The sequence below is a fragment of the Salmo salar genome, chromosome ssa09 (assembly GCF_905237065.1).
Source record: "Salmo salar chromosome ssa09, Ssal_v3.1, whole genome shotgun sequence".
Lineage (NCBI taxonomy): Eukaryota > Metazoa > Chordata > Actinopteri > Salmoniformes > Salmonidae > Salmo > Salmo salar.
In genome coordinates, this window is record NC_059450.1 from 126,072,161 (window position 1) to 126,090,401 (window position 18,241).

Sequence of the window (18,241 nt, forward strand, 5' to 3'; positions counted from 1 at the left end):
GTACACAGGACCTGAGAATGTTCAGTTTATCCAAGTTTTGTTGGTTGGTCTATTTAAAAACAATTTGAGGACATTTTAACAGTAACTGCCACCCATACAGCAGTCTCTCAGCCTCTCAACGATGATAGCTCTCCTTCAAACAATGTTGTTGGTATTCAGATGTCAAACAAGTCAACCCAAAACCACCCAGCTTCAGCAGCCACCTACATTACAATGCAGTGAGCACACAGACCAGTATTCAACCCGTTTTATGATCTTCACAGATCTTCACTTAATTTAACTCAAAGTTAGAGAGTAATCCTAAACAATATTAAACTGAATTAGTTAGATGATTAATCGAAAACAAAGTAAGTATTTTCAAAGTCTTCAAAGTAGGTTCTCCTTGAAGATGATCATTCGTATGGTCTGTGTATTTGTATGGTCTCGGTATCTCTCTTCTGAGGGCCAGAGCAGAACACCTCCACCTGAGCAGACCAGATCATACCTAGGTATGACACTTCTCCACTCTCCGCACCACTCCTTTATGGGGCAGTATCTGAGTATCTCAACTGCCATAGCAACTTGTGAGATGTATGGAGTGACAGACAGGTGAACCCCTCAGACACACACTACTCACTCTGGAGGTTACCTTCCTAATGAGACCATGTCTATAGGACTGACTATGAGATGAGGTATGAGATAGAATAGGATTTTGTTCATGTAGCAAGGTAATATTGTTGAAGTTCATATTCACGCTTTCCACAAAATGCAAAGATCTCAGCAAAGTTTAGCTCACTTCTGTGCAATTTTTATATACTGCTCAAAAAAATAAAGGGAACACTTAAACAACACATCCTAGATCTGAATGAAAGAAATAATCTTATTACTTTTTTCTTTACATAGTTGAATGTGCTGACAACAAAATCACACAAAAATAATCAATGGAAATCCAATTTATCAACCCATGGAGGTCTGGATTTGGAGTCACACTCAAAATTAAAGTGGAAAACCACACTACAGGCTGATCCAACTTTGATGTAATGTCCTTAAAACAAGTCAAAATGAGGCTCAGTAGTGTGTGTGGCCTCCACGTGCCTGTATGACCTCCCTACAACGCCTGGGCATGCTCCTGATGAGGTGGCGGATGGTCTCCTGAGGGATCTCCTCCCAGATCTGGACTAAAGCATCCGCCAACTCCTGGACAGTCTGTGGTGCAACGTGGCGTTGGTGGATGGAGCGAGACATGATGTCCCAGATGTGCTCAATTGAATTCAGGTCTGGGGAACGGGCGGGCCAGTCCATAGCATCAATGCCTTCCTCTTGCAGGAACTGCTGACACACTCCAGCCACATGAGGTCTAGCATTGTCTTGCATTAGGAGGAACCCAGGGCCAACCGCACCAGCATATGGTCTCACAAGGTGTCTGAGGATCTCATCTCGGTACCTAATGGCAGTCAGGCTACCTCTGGCGAGCACATGGAGGGCTGTGCGGCCCCCCAAAGAAATGCCACCCCACACCATGACTGACCCACCGCCAAACCGGTCATGCTGGAGGATGTTGCAGGCAGCAGAACGTTCTCCACGGCGTCTCCAGACTCTGTCACGTCTGTCACGTGCTCAGTGTGAACCTGCTTTCATCTGTGAAGAGCACAGGACGCCAGTGGCGAATTTGCCAATCTTGGTGTTCTCTGGCAAATGCCAAACGTCCTGCACGGTGTTGGGCTGTAAGCACAACCCCCACCTGTGGACGTCGGGCCCTCATACCACCCTCATGGAGTCTGTTTCTGACCGTTTGAGCAGACACATGCACATTTGTGGCCTGCTGGAGGTCATTTTGCAGGGCTCTGGCAGTGCTTCTCCTGCTCCTCCTTGCACAAAGGCGGAGGTAGCGGTCCTGCTGCTGGGTTGTTGCCCTCCTACGGCCTCCTCCACGTCTCCTGATGTACTGGCCTGTCTCCTGGTAGCGCCTCCATGCTCTGGACACTACGCTGACAGACACAGCAAACCTTCTTGCCACAGCTCGCATTGATGTGCCATCCTGGATGAGCTGCACTACCTGAGCCACTTGTGTGGGTTGTAGACTCCGTCTCATGCTACCACTAGAGTGAAATCACTGCCAGCATTCAAAAGTGACCAAAACATCAGCCAGGAAGCATAGGAACTGAGAAGTGGTCTGTGGTCCCCACCTGCAGAACCACTCCTTTATTGGGGGTGTCTTGCTAATTGCCTATAATTTCCACCTGTTGTCTATTCCATTTGCACAACAGCATGTGAAATTTATTGTCAATCAGTGTTGCTTCCTAAGTGGACAGTTTGATTTCACAGAAGTGTGATTGACTTGGAATTACATTGTGTTGTTTAAGTGTTCCCTATAGTGTTCCCTTTGAGCAGTGTATTTTCAAGTGAACGTTGTTCAAGTTCAAGTTATTTTGGGCTACATTTTGAACAGACCTTGTTTAGAGCATGGCCAAATTCCTATTTAGTAATTGGACCACAAGGGTTAATTTCTCTTTGTCTCTAAAGGCTTTCCACAAAATGCACAGATTTCAGCAAAGTTTACTGTTCAGCTCCAGGAAGTGAATCAGAGAAGGGCTAGACTTTAGTAGTAGCCAGTTTTTGCATGAATTAATGATAAAAATATATGTAATGAAAAACATTTAAATTGCAAAATTCACTGTAAAATATTGTCGGAGCGTATAAAAATTGGTCTTTGTACGAAGTACTATAACCTTCATAAAGTTCATATTGAAGTGGTCCGTATCATCTATCTACCCCAGCGGACAGTTTACAGTCCTCATGTCAGCTTACCTCTTGATTGACACAACCCATCGAGCCAGGGACATCATGCTCCCCAAAATGTTGAGGTGGTACCGATTAGCAAAACGTATATCTTTGAACGTACCCACAAGTGTCACGGGACGATAACGCTGCTGTGCCAACTAATGTCTGTACCGTTTGAGCTACAAACTAATATGACCCCACCATGGAAAGATGAGACTCTCACTAAATCTCACTAGTTCTCCGTTTTGCTCACAAGTGTCACAGACTCGTCTGAATGTAACCCATACAAATTAATTAAAGTATGGAGGTAGTTTTGTGCCAAAGAAACATATTTCCTGAGCTTTCTTATATCTCCTACTTCAAAACCTTATTCCTTGTGATTTATTTTTTGACTGTATTTTTACCATTCATGAATGTTATTCATTGCGTTTCTTTGGGCTAAAGTAATAAAGGCCAAATTCAATATTTTATGAAATAATTTGTCAATATTTTTTTATTAATATACCTAAAGGGGTCCTAAAATTCAAAATCAAATATGGTATGACCATCTTAAAACATTTTCATATCTTCGCTTACAACGCACCCAAACGGCTTAGACTTTTATAAAAACATTTTCTCCCCAATTTCGTGGTATCCAATTGGTAGTTACAGCCTTGTCCCAACACTGCAACTCCCGTACAGACTTGGAAGAGGCGAAGGTCGAGAGCCGTGCATCCTCCAAAACACAACCAAGCCAAGCCAAGCCGCACTGCTTCTTGACACAATGTGTCGGAGGAGACCCCGTACACCTGGTGACCACCAGGTGCACCATGGGTCTCCCATGCATTGCGCCCGGCCCGCCACAGGAGTCGCTAGTGCACAATGCGACAAGAACATCCCTGCCGGCCAAACCCTCCCCTAACCTGGACAACGCTAGGCCAATTGTGCACCGCACCATGGGTCTCCCGGTCGCGGCCGGCTGGACTCAAACCAGGATCTCTAGTGACACAGCTAGCACTGCGATGCAGTGCCTTAGACCACTGTGCCACTCGGGAGGCCCAGACTTTTATAGCTTTAATAGCCTACATCTGTAGTGCACAGGCCTGACTTATATTGGGTTAGGGATGACTGAAACACAATACCTTTATACCTACAACTTGACAGAAGGCCACTTGTTCTAGTCTTGCTGAACATTGCTGTCATTACAAAGACAACTCCTTTGGGTTTCAGTGGTTCAAAATGGGTAACATTCAGCCACCCTATTTATATGGGAATATCTTCAAGGGAAGGTCAACAATGGTATGTAATATTGTGTGTTTGAGATATAACAAAGTGTATACCACATAAAAACACAAAGACATTGGGATGCTAAGTAAAGACAACTTGAATGCCTGTCCATTATCCTCATGTCTTAGGCTATAGTATGTAGAAGCTGGTCAATTGAGCAAGAAAACATGTTTACTGAATTTGTCCGTCAGTCTTCAGAGAACAGGTCATTAGTACACAGTATCTCTCAATTCCCTTGAAAACAATTTAGAAACATCTACCTGTGAGACCAGAGAGGCTAAAACAACCACAGAGATAGCCCTTGGTCGCCGTCTCTTGTCTCTCGTTACACCAATTGACGGGTTAGTCCCAGGGAGGTGCAGTGTCATTATGCTTAATGGCCTCCCTTCAGACTGGTCTGATGTGAATGATGCAACAATGAAAGAAACTATAAACACATTTTTGAACTGTGACCTGAGAGTGAAAATTATATGGACAAGAATATGTAAACTTATGTTAGATCAAGCCCTGAGAAGCTATCTGCTAAGAGAATAGAACATAGAGACAGTTTCTATCAATGTGTTGAACTGTGGCTTGAACTGTGTGTCGTTAAAAAGCTTTATTGTCAGAACTGGCCAGATACCTTTCTTGAGATAAGGCATCTAGTTTCTCCAGGGTCACTGTGAGATATGTTTGACCCAAATAATCCAGTAAGGGTCATGATGTATTTATAATACACATTGGTCAATGTATTCCATCCATCCTGTAAAAAGTATGAAAAAAAAGTTGTAGGGTGCCATTTGGGACATAACCCTTCCGTCATCCTCTCTGGGAGGGTAGGCTCTGAAAGTGTACTGTAGGCCTAGAAAGGAGAAGAAAAAGGATAAAAATTTAAGGAAAAAGGAGCTACGACGCTGATCGGCCAAGCACATAATTATATCTGGTAACAGATGCTGTATCGGCCAATTAAAAAACAGTGGTGTAGTTGGACGTGATCCAACACATTTTCACAAAAGCATCCTTACCAGAATTTCACTGGCACGTTCTGATAATCAAAGTAACTAGATCACGTGTGGAAATGGGTCTGGACAAATGGCTCACAGTTTAGAGTGACTAGTTCCTGACATTGTGTTAGTGTGTTGAGAAGGGAAGTGCAGCCAACACCTTGAAAATAAAGAATAATAATACATTTAATAAGGACCTATTTCTTTCTCCAGCCTTGTTTACAAACACACTGCTAGGGCCTAATAACCATATATTGCATATTATGAAACTACATGAACATTTTAGATACATTTTTATAATCAGCTACTTTGTCACATTCGTATCCCATCACTTTCGAGTTAACCACTTACGCCACCAGTCCGGGATAGCAGTGGTGGTAAATTATCGCTATTTGATAACACCACGAGAGCCTTTGAGTTTTACAATATATGAATCCAAACTTGTTATATAATCCTCCTACTTTTTTCTGTAAAAAAAAAGATTCTGGATTTGTGTGAAATGGATAAGCAAAAACGTGCCTTTTGAATGTTGTGTAACATCATAGTAGCCTAGTCAAGGCAGCATCATGCAATATACACTCAGCCGAAAGTTTATTAGGTACATCCATCTAGTGCCGGGTCAGGCCCCCCCTTTTGCCACCAGAACAACCTGAATTCTTCAGGGAATGGAAAAGTTTCTCAATTGGTATCAAGGAACCTAAAACATTCCCCACATCATTACACCATCGCCACCAGCCTGTACCATTGACACGAGGCAGGATGGGGTTATGGACTCATGCTGCTTACACCAAACCCTGACTGTCATCAGCATGACGCAACAGGAACCGAGATTTGTCGAACCAGGCAATGTTTTTCCACTCCTTAATTGTGTTGGTGATTGCGTGCTCACTGGCTGGAGATGCTTTTTAATATTTTTTTTGCTCATAGGAGTGTAAACGGTGTGATCAGTCTGCTGCAATTGCCCATCCATGACAAGGACCGACGAGTTGCGCGTTCCGAGATGCCGTTCCGCATAGCACAGGACTGTATGTTTTTTGTTTGTCGCACCATTCTCTTTTAACCCTAGACGCTTAGGTCACTTGTTCAATCGAACAGAATCTGAATGCCTCGATGCTTATCTGCCTGCTTATATAGCAAGCCACAGCCATGTGACTCTGTCTGTAGGTGCAAACCATTTTCTTGAACGGGGTGGTGTACCTTATGAACTATATATTGTCACACTGCACTTTAGACCGAGATACAGGCAACAAAATAAACCTCTGGTGGCCAAGATAACCTGTTTAACAAATATGATTGGATGGTGGCTCTACCATGTAAGGTCTATGATATTGAATCAACCTATTCTGTTACCGGTTGCTCTTTAATTATTTGTTATCCTTCTCTCTTTTTTTATATAGGTATTTTCTTAAAACTGCATTGTTGGTTAAGGGCTTGTAAGTAAACATTTCACTGTAAGGTCTACACCTGTTGTATTCGGCTCATGTGACACATAAAATCTGATATAATTATGTGCTCAGCTGGTCATCCTCAGCATAATGGCTAAGAGGAAAGCTAGCCGCTAGCCATTTTAGACCCAGGTATAAACCTTGGGTCTAAGCAAAAGTTTGAGTATGGTCCCATTGGTTTTAACTGGAGTGTACACCCATTAAAGTTAGACGGGCTGGACTGGCTGATTTTGCCTCGGTTTTCCTTCCCTTCATTAAGAAATATGAGATTTGTGTCTTGGAAGCGTGCTTAGATGTGGGTGTTTCTTGAATGTGTTTTGTACATGCAAAACAGTAACGGTATAGTAAAATGGTCTGTAACACCAGTTAATGAAATACATTTTCCAACGGTTGATGTAATAAACCATTTTTCTATTTGTAATAACTTTAGATTTATGTAACAAAACTAGTTAATGTAATAATTTGCCGATTAATATAAAATGTTGAACGGTTAACTTCTTCCGCTAAATGTAATAAATTATAACATTATTCATCAAAAAAGTCGTTCCTCACTGGTTAATGTAATTAATCAAAAACCAAATCATGTGACAACATACCAAAATCAATGTTACCCAGCTGGCAATGATGAATCGGCCCAGATGAGGCCCTCTTCTGGGGGGCCTGAACTGATGGAATCGGGCCGGAATCAGATGTCAGACTCGGACGTTTGCACTGCGATGCAGTTTCTTAGACCACTGCGCTACTCGGGAGGCTCCAGCCACAAAGTTTTTAATGCTTATCAAATTGCCTTGGACAACTACAAATACCTAGGTGTCTGGTAAGACTGTAAAGTCAACTTCCAGACTCACATTAAGCATCTCCAATCCAAAATTAAATCGGCTTCCTATTTCACAACAAAGCCTCCTTCACTCATGCTGCCAAACATACCCACGTAAAACTGACTATCCTACCGATCCTTGACTTTGGCCATGTCATTTACAAAATAGCCTCCAACACTCTACTCAGCAAACTGGATGTAGTCTATCACAGTGCCATCCGTTTTGTCACCAAAGCCCCATATGACCCCACTATGGAAAGATGACTCACTAGTTCTCCGTTTTGCTCACAAGTGTCACAGACTCGTCTGAATGTAGTGTGGACACTGTAGGTGTGATCAAGGTGTTAAGAATGCATTATGTATACCCCTTTGGTGTTGCCAAAAAACACATACTGGTATGCACCCACACATACAGACTCAACATGTATTACAAACGCACGCATGCACACACAGGAGACCGGCACGTGACAATTTCACACATACTCAAGCAACATTTTATTTTAAAAATAAAAGTATATTGTATAATGGTAACATGTTTGTGTTGTCACTGTACCCAACCCTTTGACACAGAGAACAGGCTTGGAGCAGAACAGGGTCAGCCTTGTCCTTGTAGCAGTTTAAGGGCAAAGTGCCTATACTCATGGCCACCAAGGCAGTAGGGGACAGAACCGGAAAAGTGATGTAGGTGTAATTAAACTTGTCTGAGACCTAAATATTTGTGTAAGCTTCCTGAGCTAATGCCTACACTTAAGTGTAGCAGGGTAACACAGTCTTGTGGCCTGCAGGAGACCTAGGTTAGACACTGATGCTATCCCATTGGTGCTGTGACATGGATAGCTATCTATGAGGTGAAATGGGTGGTGGAGTGTAACGAAGGTGGTTCTGTAAACCATGCTTTTCTGTTTAGAAACCTTTTTTGACACTTAAAGAGGTTAAAGTGGCAAGCCTGTAACTGGAGGTTGCCGGTTTGAATCCCAGGGCTAACAGGAGAAATCTGGTAGGTATGAGCCAGATCGATCGGAACCTAGATGAGAACAACAAAAACTGGTGTCACTTGTTACGTTTCTTTACTCTGGTGCTGCATGTAGCCTAGAGGTTAGAGGGGCGGGCCAACAACCGGAGGGTTGCTGGTGTCATGACGTTGGCCTGGGGGTAGGTTTATGACCCCCCCATAAATACCTTTCTCCCTTCCCTCTCTTGACTCTACAGAAGGACTCTTGAAGAACCTTTGTTAAACATATAGAGTCTGGGAACATCAAAAGGTGGGGGGAAAGGAACCATATTTCGGTAATCCAACCAGTTGAAAATATGCGTTGGTACTTAATGAATATGATGTCAGTTCGGTTGTCATCTGAGACATTATGACTGATGACAAGACGACAAACTGTATTTGGGAAAGTCTACACATTCTAGTTATCAGATTCACATGGAATTGTTGTGCAATTTAAATGTTTAAATATGAAACTATTTGTGAAAAGATGAAATGTAATTTCAGCTTCCAAATGAGAGAATTGGGTTTAGAGCTCTGCTCAATCAGTGGCCTACCCATGTGAAGAGACATTGGTTATAAACTATGAAACACACCCTTCTCTCCCCCTCCACTACATAAGCCCTTTACGAAAATATAAAGCGGTTCCGAGTACACGAGGCCTGCAGCCTCTGCGTTAAAAGGGCGAATAACTTGCTGTTCCGGGTACATTAGGGCAACGGTCCGATGTCAGAAGGATTCAGATAATAAGCTGTTGTGAGGACGACGGTTCCACGTTAAAAGGACTAACATGAAAAGGGGTGATCGGATTGAATCCTAGCCTAAGTATTTCGGCAAAGTTCCATTCCACTGAAGTCATGAATGGCTGACCTACAGCTGTGTTTGTGAGACAAGAGTCCGGATAGTTCGAGCAACAACCAACGTCTCGCTCTATGACTCTCACAACCTACACAAGAGTCGTTAGAAGCAGTGGTGGAAAAAGAACCCAATAGTCATACTTGAGTAAAAGTAAAGATACCTTAATAGAAAATTACTCAAGTAAAAGTCACCCAGTAAAACACTACTTAAGTATAAATCATTTCAAATTCCTTACATAAAGCAAACCAGATGGCATCATTTTCTAGTTTTTTTTACTTTACGGATAGCGAGGGGCATGCTCCAACACTCAGACATCATTTACAAACGAAGCATGCGTTTAGTGGGAATGACAGATCAGGGTCAGTAGGGATGACCAGGGATGTTCTTATGATAAGTGTGTGAATTAGGCCATTTTCCTGTCCTGCTAAGCATTCAAAATGTAACGAGTACTTTTGGGTGTCAGGGAAATGTATGAAGTAAAAGTTACATAATTTTCTTTAGGAATGTAGTAAAGCAAAAGTTGTCCAAAATATAAATAGTAAAGTAAAGTACAGATACCCCTAAAAACTATTTAAGTAGTACTTTAAAGTATTTTTACACCACTGGTTAGAAGGTAAGGGATCATTCTACATGGAAGATCATAGGAAACCCCAGGACAGTGTCTATAATACTGTAATAAGCTCAGATAGTTGATGTCACAAACTCCAAACCCCACAGAGTTTTCACCGTCACTAATCAAACAATCTCTGTACTTACAGCATTCATATCAATTAAATGTATCAGGTTGATGCTTTAATTTACATTTGTCAATAAACTCATGAAAGCAACTGTTGATGTCAAATTTTGTTGTGTCCTACTTGTAACCCTGGTGGTCCCCAAATTTTTTTTTGTAAAACACTTAATTGTGAGGTTAAATATAGAGTGCCTTCGGAAAGTATTCAGATCCCTTTACTTTTTCTACATTTTGCTACGTTACAGACTAAAATGGATTTAAGAAAAATGATCCTCCACAACACACAATACCCAATAATGACAATACAAAAACAGGTTGAGAAATGTTTAGCAAATTTATAAAATACTTAAATGTATTTACATAAGTATTCAGACCCTTTGCTATGAGACTCGAAATTGGTGTATCCTGTTTCCATTGGTCATCCTTGAGATGTTTATACAACTTGGAGTCCACCTGTGGTAAATTCAATTGAGTGGACATGATTTAGAAAGACACATACCCATCTATATAAGGTCACACAGTTGACAGTGCATGTCAGAGCAAAAACCATGCCATGCGGTCGAAGGAATTGTCCGTAGAGCCCCGAGACAGGATTGTGTCAAGGCACAGATCTGGGAAAGGGTACCAAAAAATGTCTGCAGCATTGAAGGTCCCCAAGAACACAATGACATCCATCATTCTTTTTTTTACCCCTTTTTCTCCCTAATTTCGTGGTATCCAATTGGTAGTAGTTATAGTCTTGTCTCATCGCTGCAACTCCCGTATGGACTCGGGAGAGGCGAAGGTCGAGAGCCATGCGTCCTCCGAAACACAACCCAACCAAGCCGCACTGCTTCTTGACAACGCACATCCAACCCGGAAGCCAGCCACACCAACGTGTCGGAGGAAACACCGTACACCTGGCGACCTGGTCAGCGTGCACTGCTTCCGGCCCGCCACAGGAGTCGCTAGTGCGCGATGAGACAAGGATATCCCTGCCGGCCAAACCCTCCCTAACCCGGATGACGCTGGGCCAATTGTACGTCGCCCCATGGACCTCCCGGTCGCGGCCGACTGCGACAGAGCCTGGGCTCAAACCCAGAATCTCTGGTGGCACAGCTAGCACTGCGATGCAGTGCCTTAGACCACTGCGCCACCCAGGAGGGCCGGCCTCCATCATTCTTAAATGGAAGAAGTTTGGAACCACCAAAACTATTCCTAGTGCTGAGCAATCGGGGGACAAGGACCTTGGTCAGAGAGGTGACCAAGAACCCAATGGTTGACTCCGACAGAGCTCGAGTTCCTCTGTGGAGAACCTTCCAGAAGGACAACCATCTCTGCAGCACCCCACCAATCAGGCCTTTATGATAGAGTGGCCCGACGGAAGCCACTCCTCAGTAAAAGGCACACGGCAGCCCGCTTGGAGTCTGCCAAAAGGCACCTAAAGACTCTCAGACCATGAGAATGATTCTCTGCTCTGATGAAACCAAGATTGAACTCTATGGCCTAAATGCCAAGCATCACATCTGGAGGAAACCTGGCACCATCCCTAGGGTGAAGCATGGTGGTGGCAGCATCAGGCTGTGGAGGGTTTTTACAGCATCAGGGACTGGGAGACTAGTCAGGATCGAGGCAAAGATGAACGAAGCAAAGTACAGAGAGATCCTTGACGAAAACCTGCTCCAGAGTGCTCAGGACATCAGACTGGGGCGAATATTCACCTTCCAACAGGACAATGACCCTAGGCACACAGTCAAGACAACACAGGAGTGGCTTCGGGACAAGTCTCTGAATGTCCTTGACTGGCCCAGCCAGAGCCTGGACTTGAACATCTCTGGAGAAACCTAAAAATAGCTGTGCAGCAACACTCCCCATCCAGCATGAAAGCATCTGCAGAGAATGGGAGAAACTCCCCAAATACAGGTGTGCCAAGCTTGTAGAGTCATACGCAAGAACAGTCACGGCTGTAATTGCTGCCAAATGTGCTTCAACAAAGTACTGAGTAAAGGGTCAGAATACTTATGTAAATGTCATATGTCTAGTTTTTTTGTATTATAAATTAGCAAACACTTTGAAAAAACAGTTTTTGGTTTGACATGCTGGTAACCCAGTGTTACACAGGGTTACCAGTGTTACACAGGGTTACCAGTGTTACACAGGGTTACCAGTGTTACACAGGGTTACCAGTGTTACACACCTTCAAATGGGGGGGGGGATTAGATTCATAAAATAACAGTAAATATGTATGAAAATACCCTCAAATAAAAGGTGACAGTCTGTACTGTCGCCTCATATGAAACATTTGATCTCAAATCCAAATGCTGGAGTATAGATCCCAATTAAACGTTTTAGCTTCACTGTCCAAATAAATACGTAGGGGAGTGTACATCTATACACACACACACACCTCCATAGAATGACACATTAGAACTTCAATATGATCCAATTAATTTCTAAATATATTCTAATATAATAGGATCTCTGCGCAAGTCTCTGTCTGGGAACGTGAAGGGTGAAGTGAGCACTCATACAGTCCCCCTCGTGGATTTAAAAGGAATGGACTGGTGTAATAAATATGGTGGAAACACCCTCCAGACTCGTTTACACAAATCAAATAGTTTTAAATGCATGAGGGGGAGTGCACACTTCTGAAGAAGGGTAGAGAATCAGAAGGCCGCCATAGATGTTCTACACCACACACTTCTGTCATTCTGTTACCACCAAGTGAAGATTAGTTTGTACAGGAATCCATCATTGGTCTTGAACAGAAAGCCTCTGTCTGAGCTGTGAGGCTCGTATCTCACTTTGTATCCCCTGGCCTCTACATCCATCTTGATGCAGTCCAACAGGTCAATGGCAGTCGGAGGGGCCTGTAGCGCACACAAACAATGAGAAAAACACATAAATCACACATAACTCAAGGTTACTTGCGTAACCCATGTTCTCTGCATAACCATGGTTCTCTGAGAATATGAGTGAGAATGATGTCTCACTATGGGATTCACTGGATAGGCGGATAGCTACGGGAGAACCAATCACACAACGTCTGTCAGAGGCAGATAGGTTGTAATTGAATGTGGTGTCCCTCCCTCTTTATAAGGCACCACTCTCCCCACACTCTGGTCAATCTCAAGCATGCCTCTTCTTCATTGCAGTCGTGCGAGCAGAGAAATGCAGTGAGACATCTCACCCATATTTTCAGAGAACCAGGGTTACGCAATTAACCTTGAGTTACCGAATCAAGTATTTGAAAGCTGTCTCACTATGGGATATGCCCAACTCCTATATCACAGTCCGACATGATCAACCCTCAGGCTCCGACACTGAGGGCAGTATGCGCCAAAGAAAGGTGCAGTGACATCCAGTCAATAAAACCTCAAATGTATGTGGGGTGGCCAGTATAACAGCCTCCACTATGCAATGGGATAGCCACTTCTCAAAAACGCACCACTAGTTCCATACAGTGTAGAAGAGACACTGGCACTCTGGATAGTCTCAATGACTCGGAGTGGAAAGCTTGTCGCATTCAGATTCATCCTCTCATGGGCCAGGCCCAGAGGGCAATGGTTCCTGGGGCAGGGTGGAAAATTTTGTTCGCTTGGGCCAAAAGATCCCTGCGTAAAGGTAGCTGCGTGATCTCTGCCAACCAGAGCTTCCCTGGCTGTCGAGAGGCTCTAAGATGAGGGATAAGCCTTGTTCCCTCACTCTGCTTACCAGAGAAAAAAAACCATAAGATATCACCCTTGCAGTAAAGCAGTATCTGGTCTGTCTTGGCCCTACTCCGAGGAGGAAGGTTAATAACAGCAAAAGTATCCTCAGACATTCGCTCCAGTAAAAGGAGGTAGAGCGGGCAATGGCCCAACTGCGTGAACTGGAGCTGCACTCGTGAATCTGTTCTACTGTGTTCGCTTGCGCACAAGAGACAGTTTGAGGCAAAATGCTGCGAGGCATGGGAAGACAACCATGATAAATGGCAACTGGCAATCTGTCATCATGCTCCATTTGTCTGATGAGACCAGAGGGAGGACGGACATCCTGGCTGGAACCTGAAAAGGCGCAAAGGGGAGGAGGGCGCTTGGGGGTAAAGTGCAGATCCTCCATTTTCCCCATCGGAGCAAGACCACGAAAGTGTGTTGCTGCAAAGGAAACACACTACCGGTCAAAACTTTTAGAACACCTACTCATTCCAGGGTTTTTCCACTGTACTAGCCACGAGGCTAGTAAGGCATTAGCTAGCTAGCAGCTACCTTGCGTGGCTATGGTGCGCTTTAGCTAGCACAGTGCTAGCCAAAGGGAACCGCGTGGGCACGGTTTTTGACTTCAGGCTGATATTCTCCCACGACCGTAGAGCCACAAGGCTAAAGCGTCTGTATAAGTTAATTAACACAAACGAGTGAACGTAGGTTAAAATAAATGAGAAGGGATCTAGTAACACTGCTGCTGTGCACGTATGAATGCTAGTGTGGTTAGCTTGCTTTCCAGCGAGCTAACCAAGTTAGCTTATGTTTTGCAGCGTGGGCTAACCAGGTCTCGATAGCTAGCAGTGTAACACGTTGTGTGACTGGTTCTTCCGTAATAATCCTCCTATCCAGCAAATCCCATCGTGAGACATCGAAACGAGTATTTGAAAGAGAACCATTTAAAGAGGAACTGTCACGAAAAAAACAACTTTTCCAGCTGAAAGTGCCTTTGTGGCATCAGTAGTAGTCATATAAAAACTATTAAGTACAGTTACACACCTTCCATGGTCCGAACCGCACCACTTCCTGTTCCTCCAGGTTGTTGACGGCATTGTCATAGCGACCCAGGTCCTCCTCGGTCCTCAGAACACAAACGATGACAGCAGAGTGACGGGCAGCGATGGCTTCTGCTCGGGCCACTCTCACCAACACCTGGTAGTCATATAGCAGTGACCATAAATAAATCTCTCATATTTATTGATATCAGTTTTTTGACAGGGACGATGTAGAGGCAGTTTTTGTATTTAAAAAAAATTTAAAATTAAGGAGTGGGTCAGTCCCACTCCATTCACATTTGTGGTGTTTACTGGACAGGATAGATAAGAGTAGATGGGCGCAGAGAGAGTGTTAGAGCACTGGGTCGTATTCAAACTCATGCTTGCCGCAGTAGTTCAATACATGTAATCCAGAGACAGCGGCTTAGGCTGCTGGATCACCCCAGGCGTTAGGTATTGGTATTGTTATTATATCAGAGCCATTGTACCTCCAGGTTCTCCACATAGTTGGGGACCCTGGAGATGAACTGCTGCCTCCCCACTGTTTCTCCAAACAGCTGGGCTGAGTCCTGCAGCTGCTTCACCAGGGTTCTGACGTCATAGTGGAGCGCCTCCTGGTAAACCTGTTACACACAACCACACGTAGGACTCTCATTATGAAGTGTCGTAACTACTGGGAGCAAAAGATCTCAGGGATGATGACAATGCATGATGGGCTACCTCATTGGTTCAGGGTTCAAACATATGGGCTAGTGTGTGTGTTTGTCACAAACCTCCAGAACACTCTCTGTGGGCAGGCGCTGGGTGCGTAGGAACTGAAGAATGGCTCCGAAGTGCGTCCCGTCGCGGTCAATGAAGTAGCGTCCCTTGGCGTCGGTGGGCAATTTGGGTTGCTGACCACTACTGAACATGAAGGCCAGCTGGGAGTCAGGGTGTTTACGCAGCGTAGACAGAGATGTGGTGAACATATGACCACCCACATTCAGCTGCACTACAGAACAACTCTGGGGACAGGGAGACTGCTAAGGTTAGGTACAGGGAGGGATAGGGACCGTTAGGGTTAGAAACTATTAGGGAATGGGCTAGGAACGGAGTATGGTCAAGGCCCACTTCACATATTCTATCTACTATCACTACACATCAATGAAGCACAAATAAACTTAAATTCATTATTTCAAATAAACCATTATATATATTGAATTATGTAATGAAAGAAGTAGGGACACCGCCTACATAACAATGTGGCAATCAGTCAGCAGGTCCATTTCAAGCTATTTGTCTCAAGAGGTGGACTGACTCAGTGTGAGATAAGGAATCGTCCACCTGCTACACGGTAGATAAATACTGTAGTCTCAAGGATGTGCCTAGCTGCCTGGTCAGCAGAGCAGCAACACCCTCCACACTTGTCAGTATGAGAGCCAATAACTTTTAGTTCTTAGAGTAGAAGTACTACTCTAGGAACAGGTCCCCCGTATAATCATATTAATTATGATATAAAAGGCAAAACTGTTCCTGGAGCGGCACTCCTACTTTGAAACGCTTCGTGAATACTAGCCCAGATTTGCGTGAGATCGCAATAGTGTAGAATACACATTTGTCATCATGAGGCTACTATTTTAGAACAAACTCGTAAATCGGTTACAAAGCAGACTGTATTCATGACCTAGAGAGAGAGAACGTTGACTACTTTATACCGTCTCAGGCTGAAGGTAATCGAGAAGCTGAAGAAGTTAACAAATAAGCAACTTCATCCAAACATTCCAGATGCTTGTACTGAATGACTAGTTCACAATTAACACTTTTCCTTACCTGTAGCCCCGGAGAAGACTGTTTACCCGGCGATCTGGAGTCTGGAAGACTCATTTTCTTTCCCGACTGTTGTGGGAAATGTTTTGGATGGTGTCAACACGTCTCGTTAGAACAAGCTCAAGGAACAGCAGGTGAGGGGATTCGATTAAGATGGCCCGGTTCACCATGTAGGAGGAGTTAATAGCAGGTGAAAATTGATTGCATTTTGTAACGGGGCATGAGCCGGGTTCCCCGGCGTAATGATATTTATTTAACTAGGCAAATCAGTTAAAACAAATTCTTATTTACAATGATGGCTTACCAAAAGCCAAAAATCCTCCTGCGGGGACGGGGGCTGGGATTAAATATACATTGGTCAAAACACACATCGTGACAAGAGAGACAACACAACATAGACCTAAAACATAGCATGGCAGCAACACATGACAACATGGTATCAACACAAAATATGGTACAATCATTACTGGGCACAGACAACAGCACAAAGGGCATGAAGGTAGAGACAAATCACGCAAAGCAGCCACAACTATCAGTAAGTGTCCATGACACTAATGGTTTGTTGACAACAAGCACTTGATCCAAACTTAACCCAGCTACGGACATACGTTACTTATCAGTTTAGGAGAACTAACACAGCAGGTTAGAATAATTAACAGTAGCATGTTAGAATTAGGTTAAGAAAAGGATTAGCTAGTGGTACAATTAATTTATCCCCAATCCCCGACAACTAGACGAAGCTGTAGTCCATCTAGCCACAATCATACAAACCATCAATATTATAACACCGGTCAAAGCCGATTGCGAAGAATGTTTAAAGCAGAGAGGTATGTAAAGCACGTGTGTTAATGATGTAGGATCGGGAGGTATGATTACTGTTCAATTTGAGAAGAGCGCTCATTCCTCTGCCTGGTCATGTCTCGGGCCATAGCCCGGTAATCGAACAACCTCAGTTGCGCCGAGATGTTTCTGTGGGCGTGGTCAAATACGGAGTTTCAGGAGTCACTATTTCTATGGTCTCGGCCTCTCCAGGCAAGGCTCCGGGCGGGTGTGCGTGACGGTTTGTACTGAATTACATGTTTTCCCGCAACGGTGCGCAGTTCTTCAGGGAAAGTACATTGAACACAAATAAACGCAACATGTTAAGCGTTGATCCCATGTTTCAAAGCAAATTTTATTGGTCACATAGATTTTTAACATGTTATTGCGGGTGTTTCGAAATGTTTGTGTTCCTAGCTCCAACAGTGCAGTCGTATCTAACAATTCACAACAATACACACAAGTAAAATAAAGAATTACAAAATATACAAATATCAAGACGATCAATGTTGGAGTGGCATTGACTAGGGTACAGTATAAACATGAAATGAGTCAAACAGTATGTAAACATGAAAGTGACCAGTGATCCCATGACTATGTACATAAGTTTGAGTAACCAGGTGGTAGCCAGCTAATGACAGTGACTAAGTTCAGGGCAGGTTACTGGGTGGAGGCTGGCTACTTAACAGTCTGGTCGCCTTGAGATTGAAAAACAGCTTCTCAGTCCCAGCTTTGATGCACCCGTACAGGCCGGCTGGTTAATGTCCTTTTTGCCTTCCTGTAACATCAGGTGTCCTGTAGGGCAGGCAATGTGCCCCCGTTGATGAATTGGGCAGACCGCACCACGCTCTGGAAAACACTGCAGTTGCGGACTGTGCAGTTGCCAGTACCAAGTGGTGATAGAGCCCGACAGGATGCTCTCAATGGTGCATCTGCAAAAGTTTGAGGGTCTTCGGGGCTAAGCCACATTTCTTCAGCCTCCTGAGATTGAAAAGGCACAATTGCACCTGTGTGGACCATTTCAAATTGTCAGTGGTGTACGCCATTGCGAA

At 43.9% G+C, this 18,241-nt stretch overlaps 1 protein-coding gene across 1 annotated transcript; it reads right to left on the reverse strand.

Annotated features, from left to right (window-relative positions):
- Nucleotides 1-11,690: 11,690 nt before the first annotated feature.
- Nucleotides 11,691-16,529, reverse strand: kctd14 (potassium channel tetramerization domain containing 14). The gene is made up of 5 exons (XM_014214555.2): nucleotides 16,374-16,529; nucleotides 15,338-15,568; nucleotides 15,053-15,187; nucleotides 14,569-14,721; nucleotides 11,691-12,699 (listed from the first exon to the last, which is right to left on the reverse strand). Exons 1-5 carry the CDS (start codon nucleotides 16,425-16,427, stop codon nucleotides 12,544-12,546), a joined length of 729 nt encoding a protein of 242 aa, XP_014070030.2. The 5' UTR covers nucleotides 16,428-16,529; the 3' UTR covers nucleotides 11,691-12,543.
- Between the last annotated feature and the right edge of the window lie 1,712 nt (nucleotides 16,530-18,241).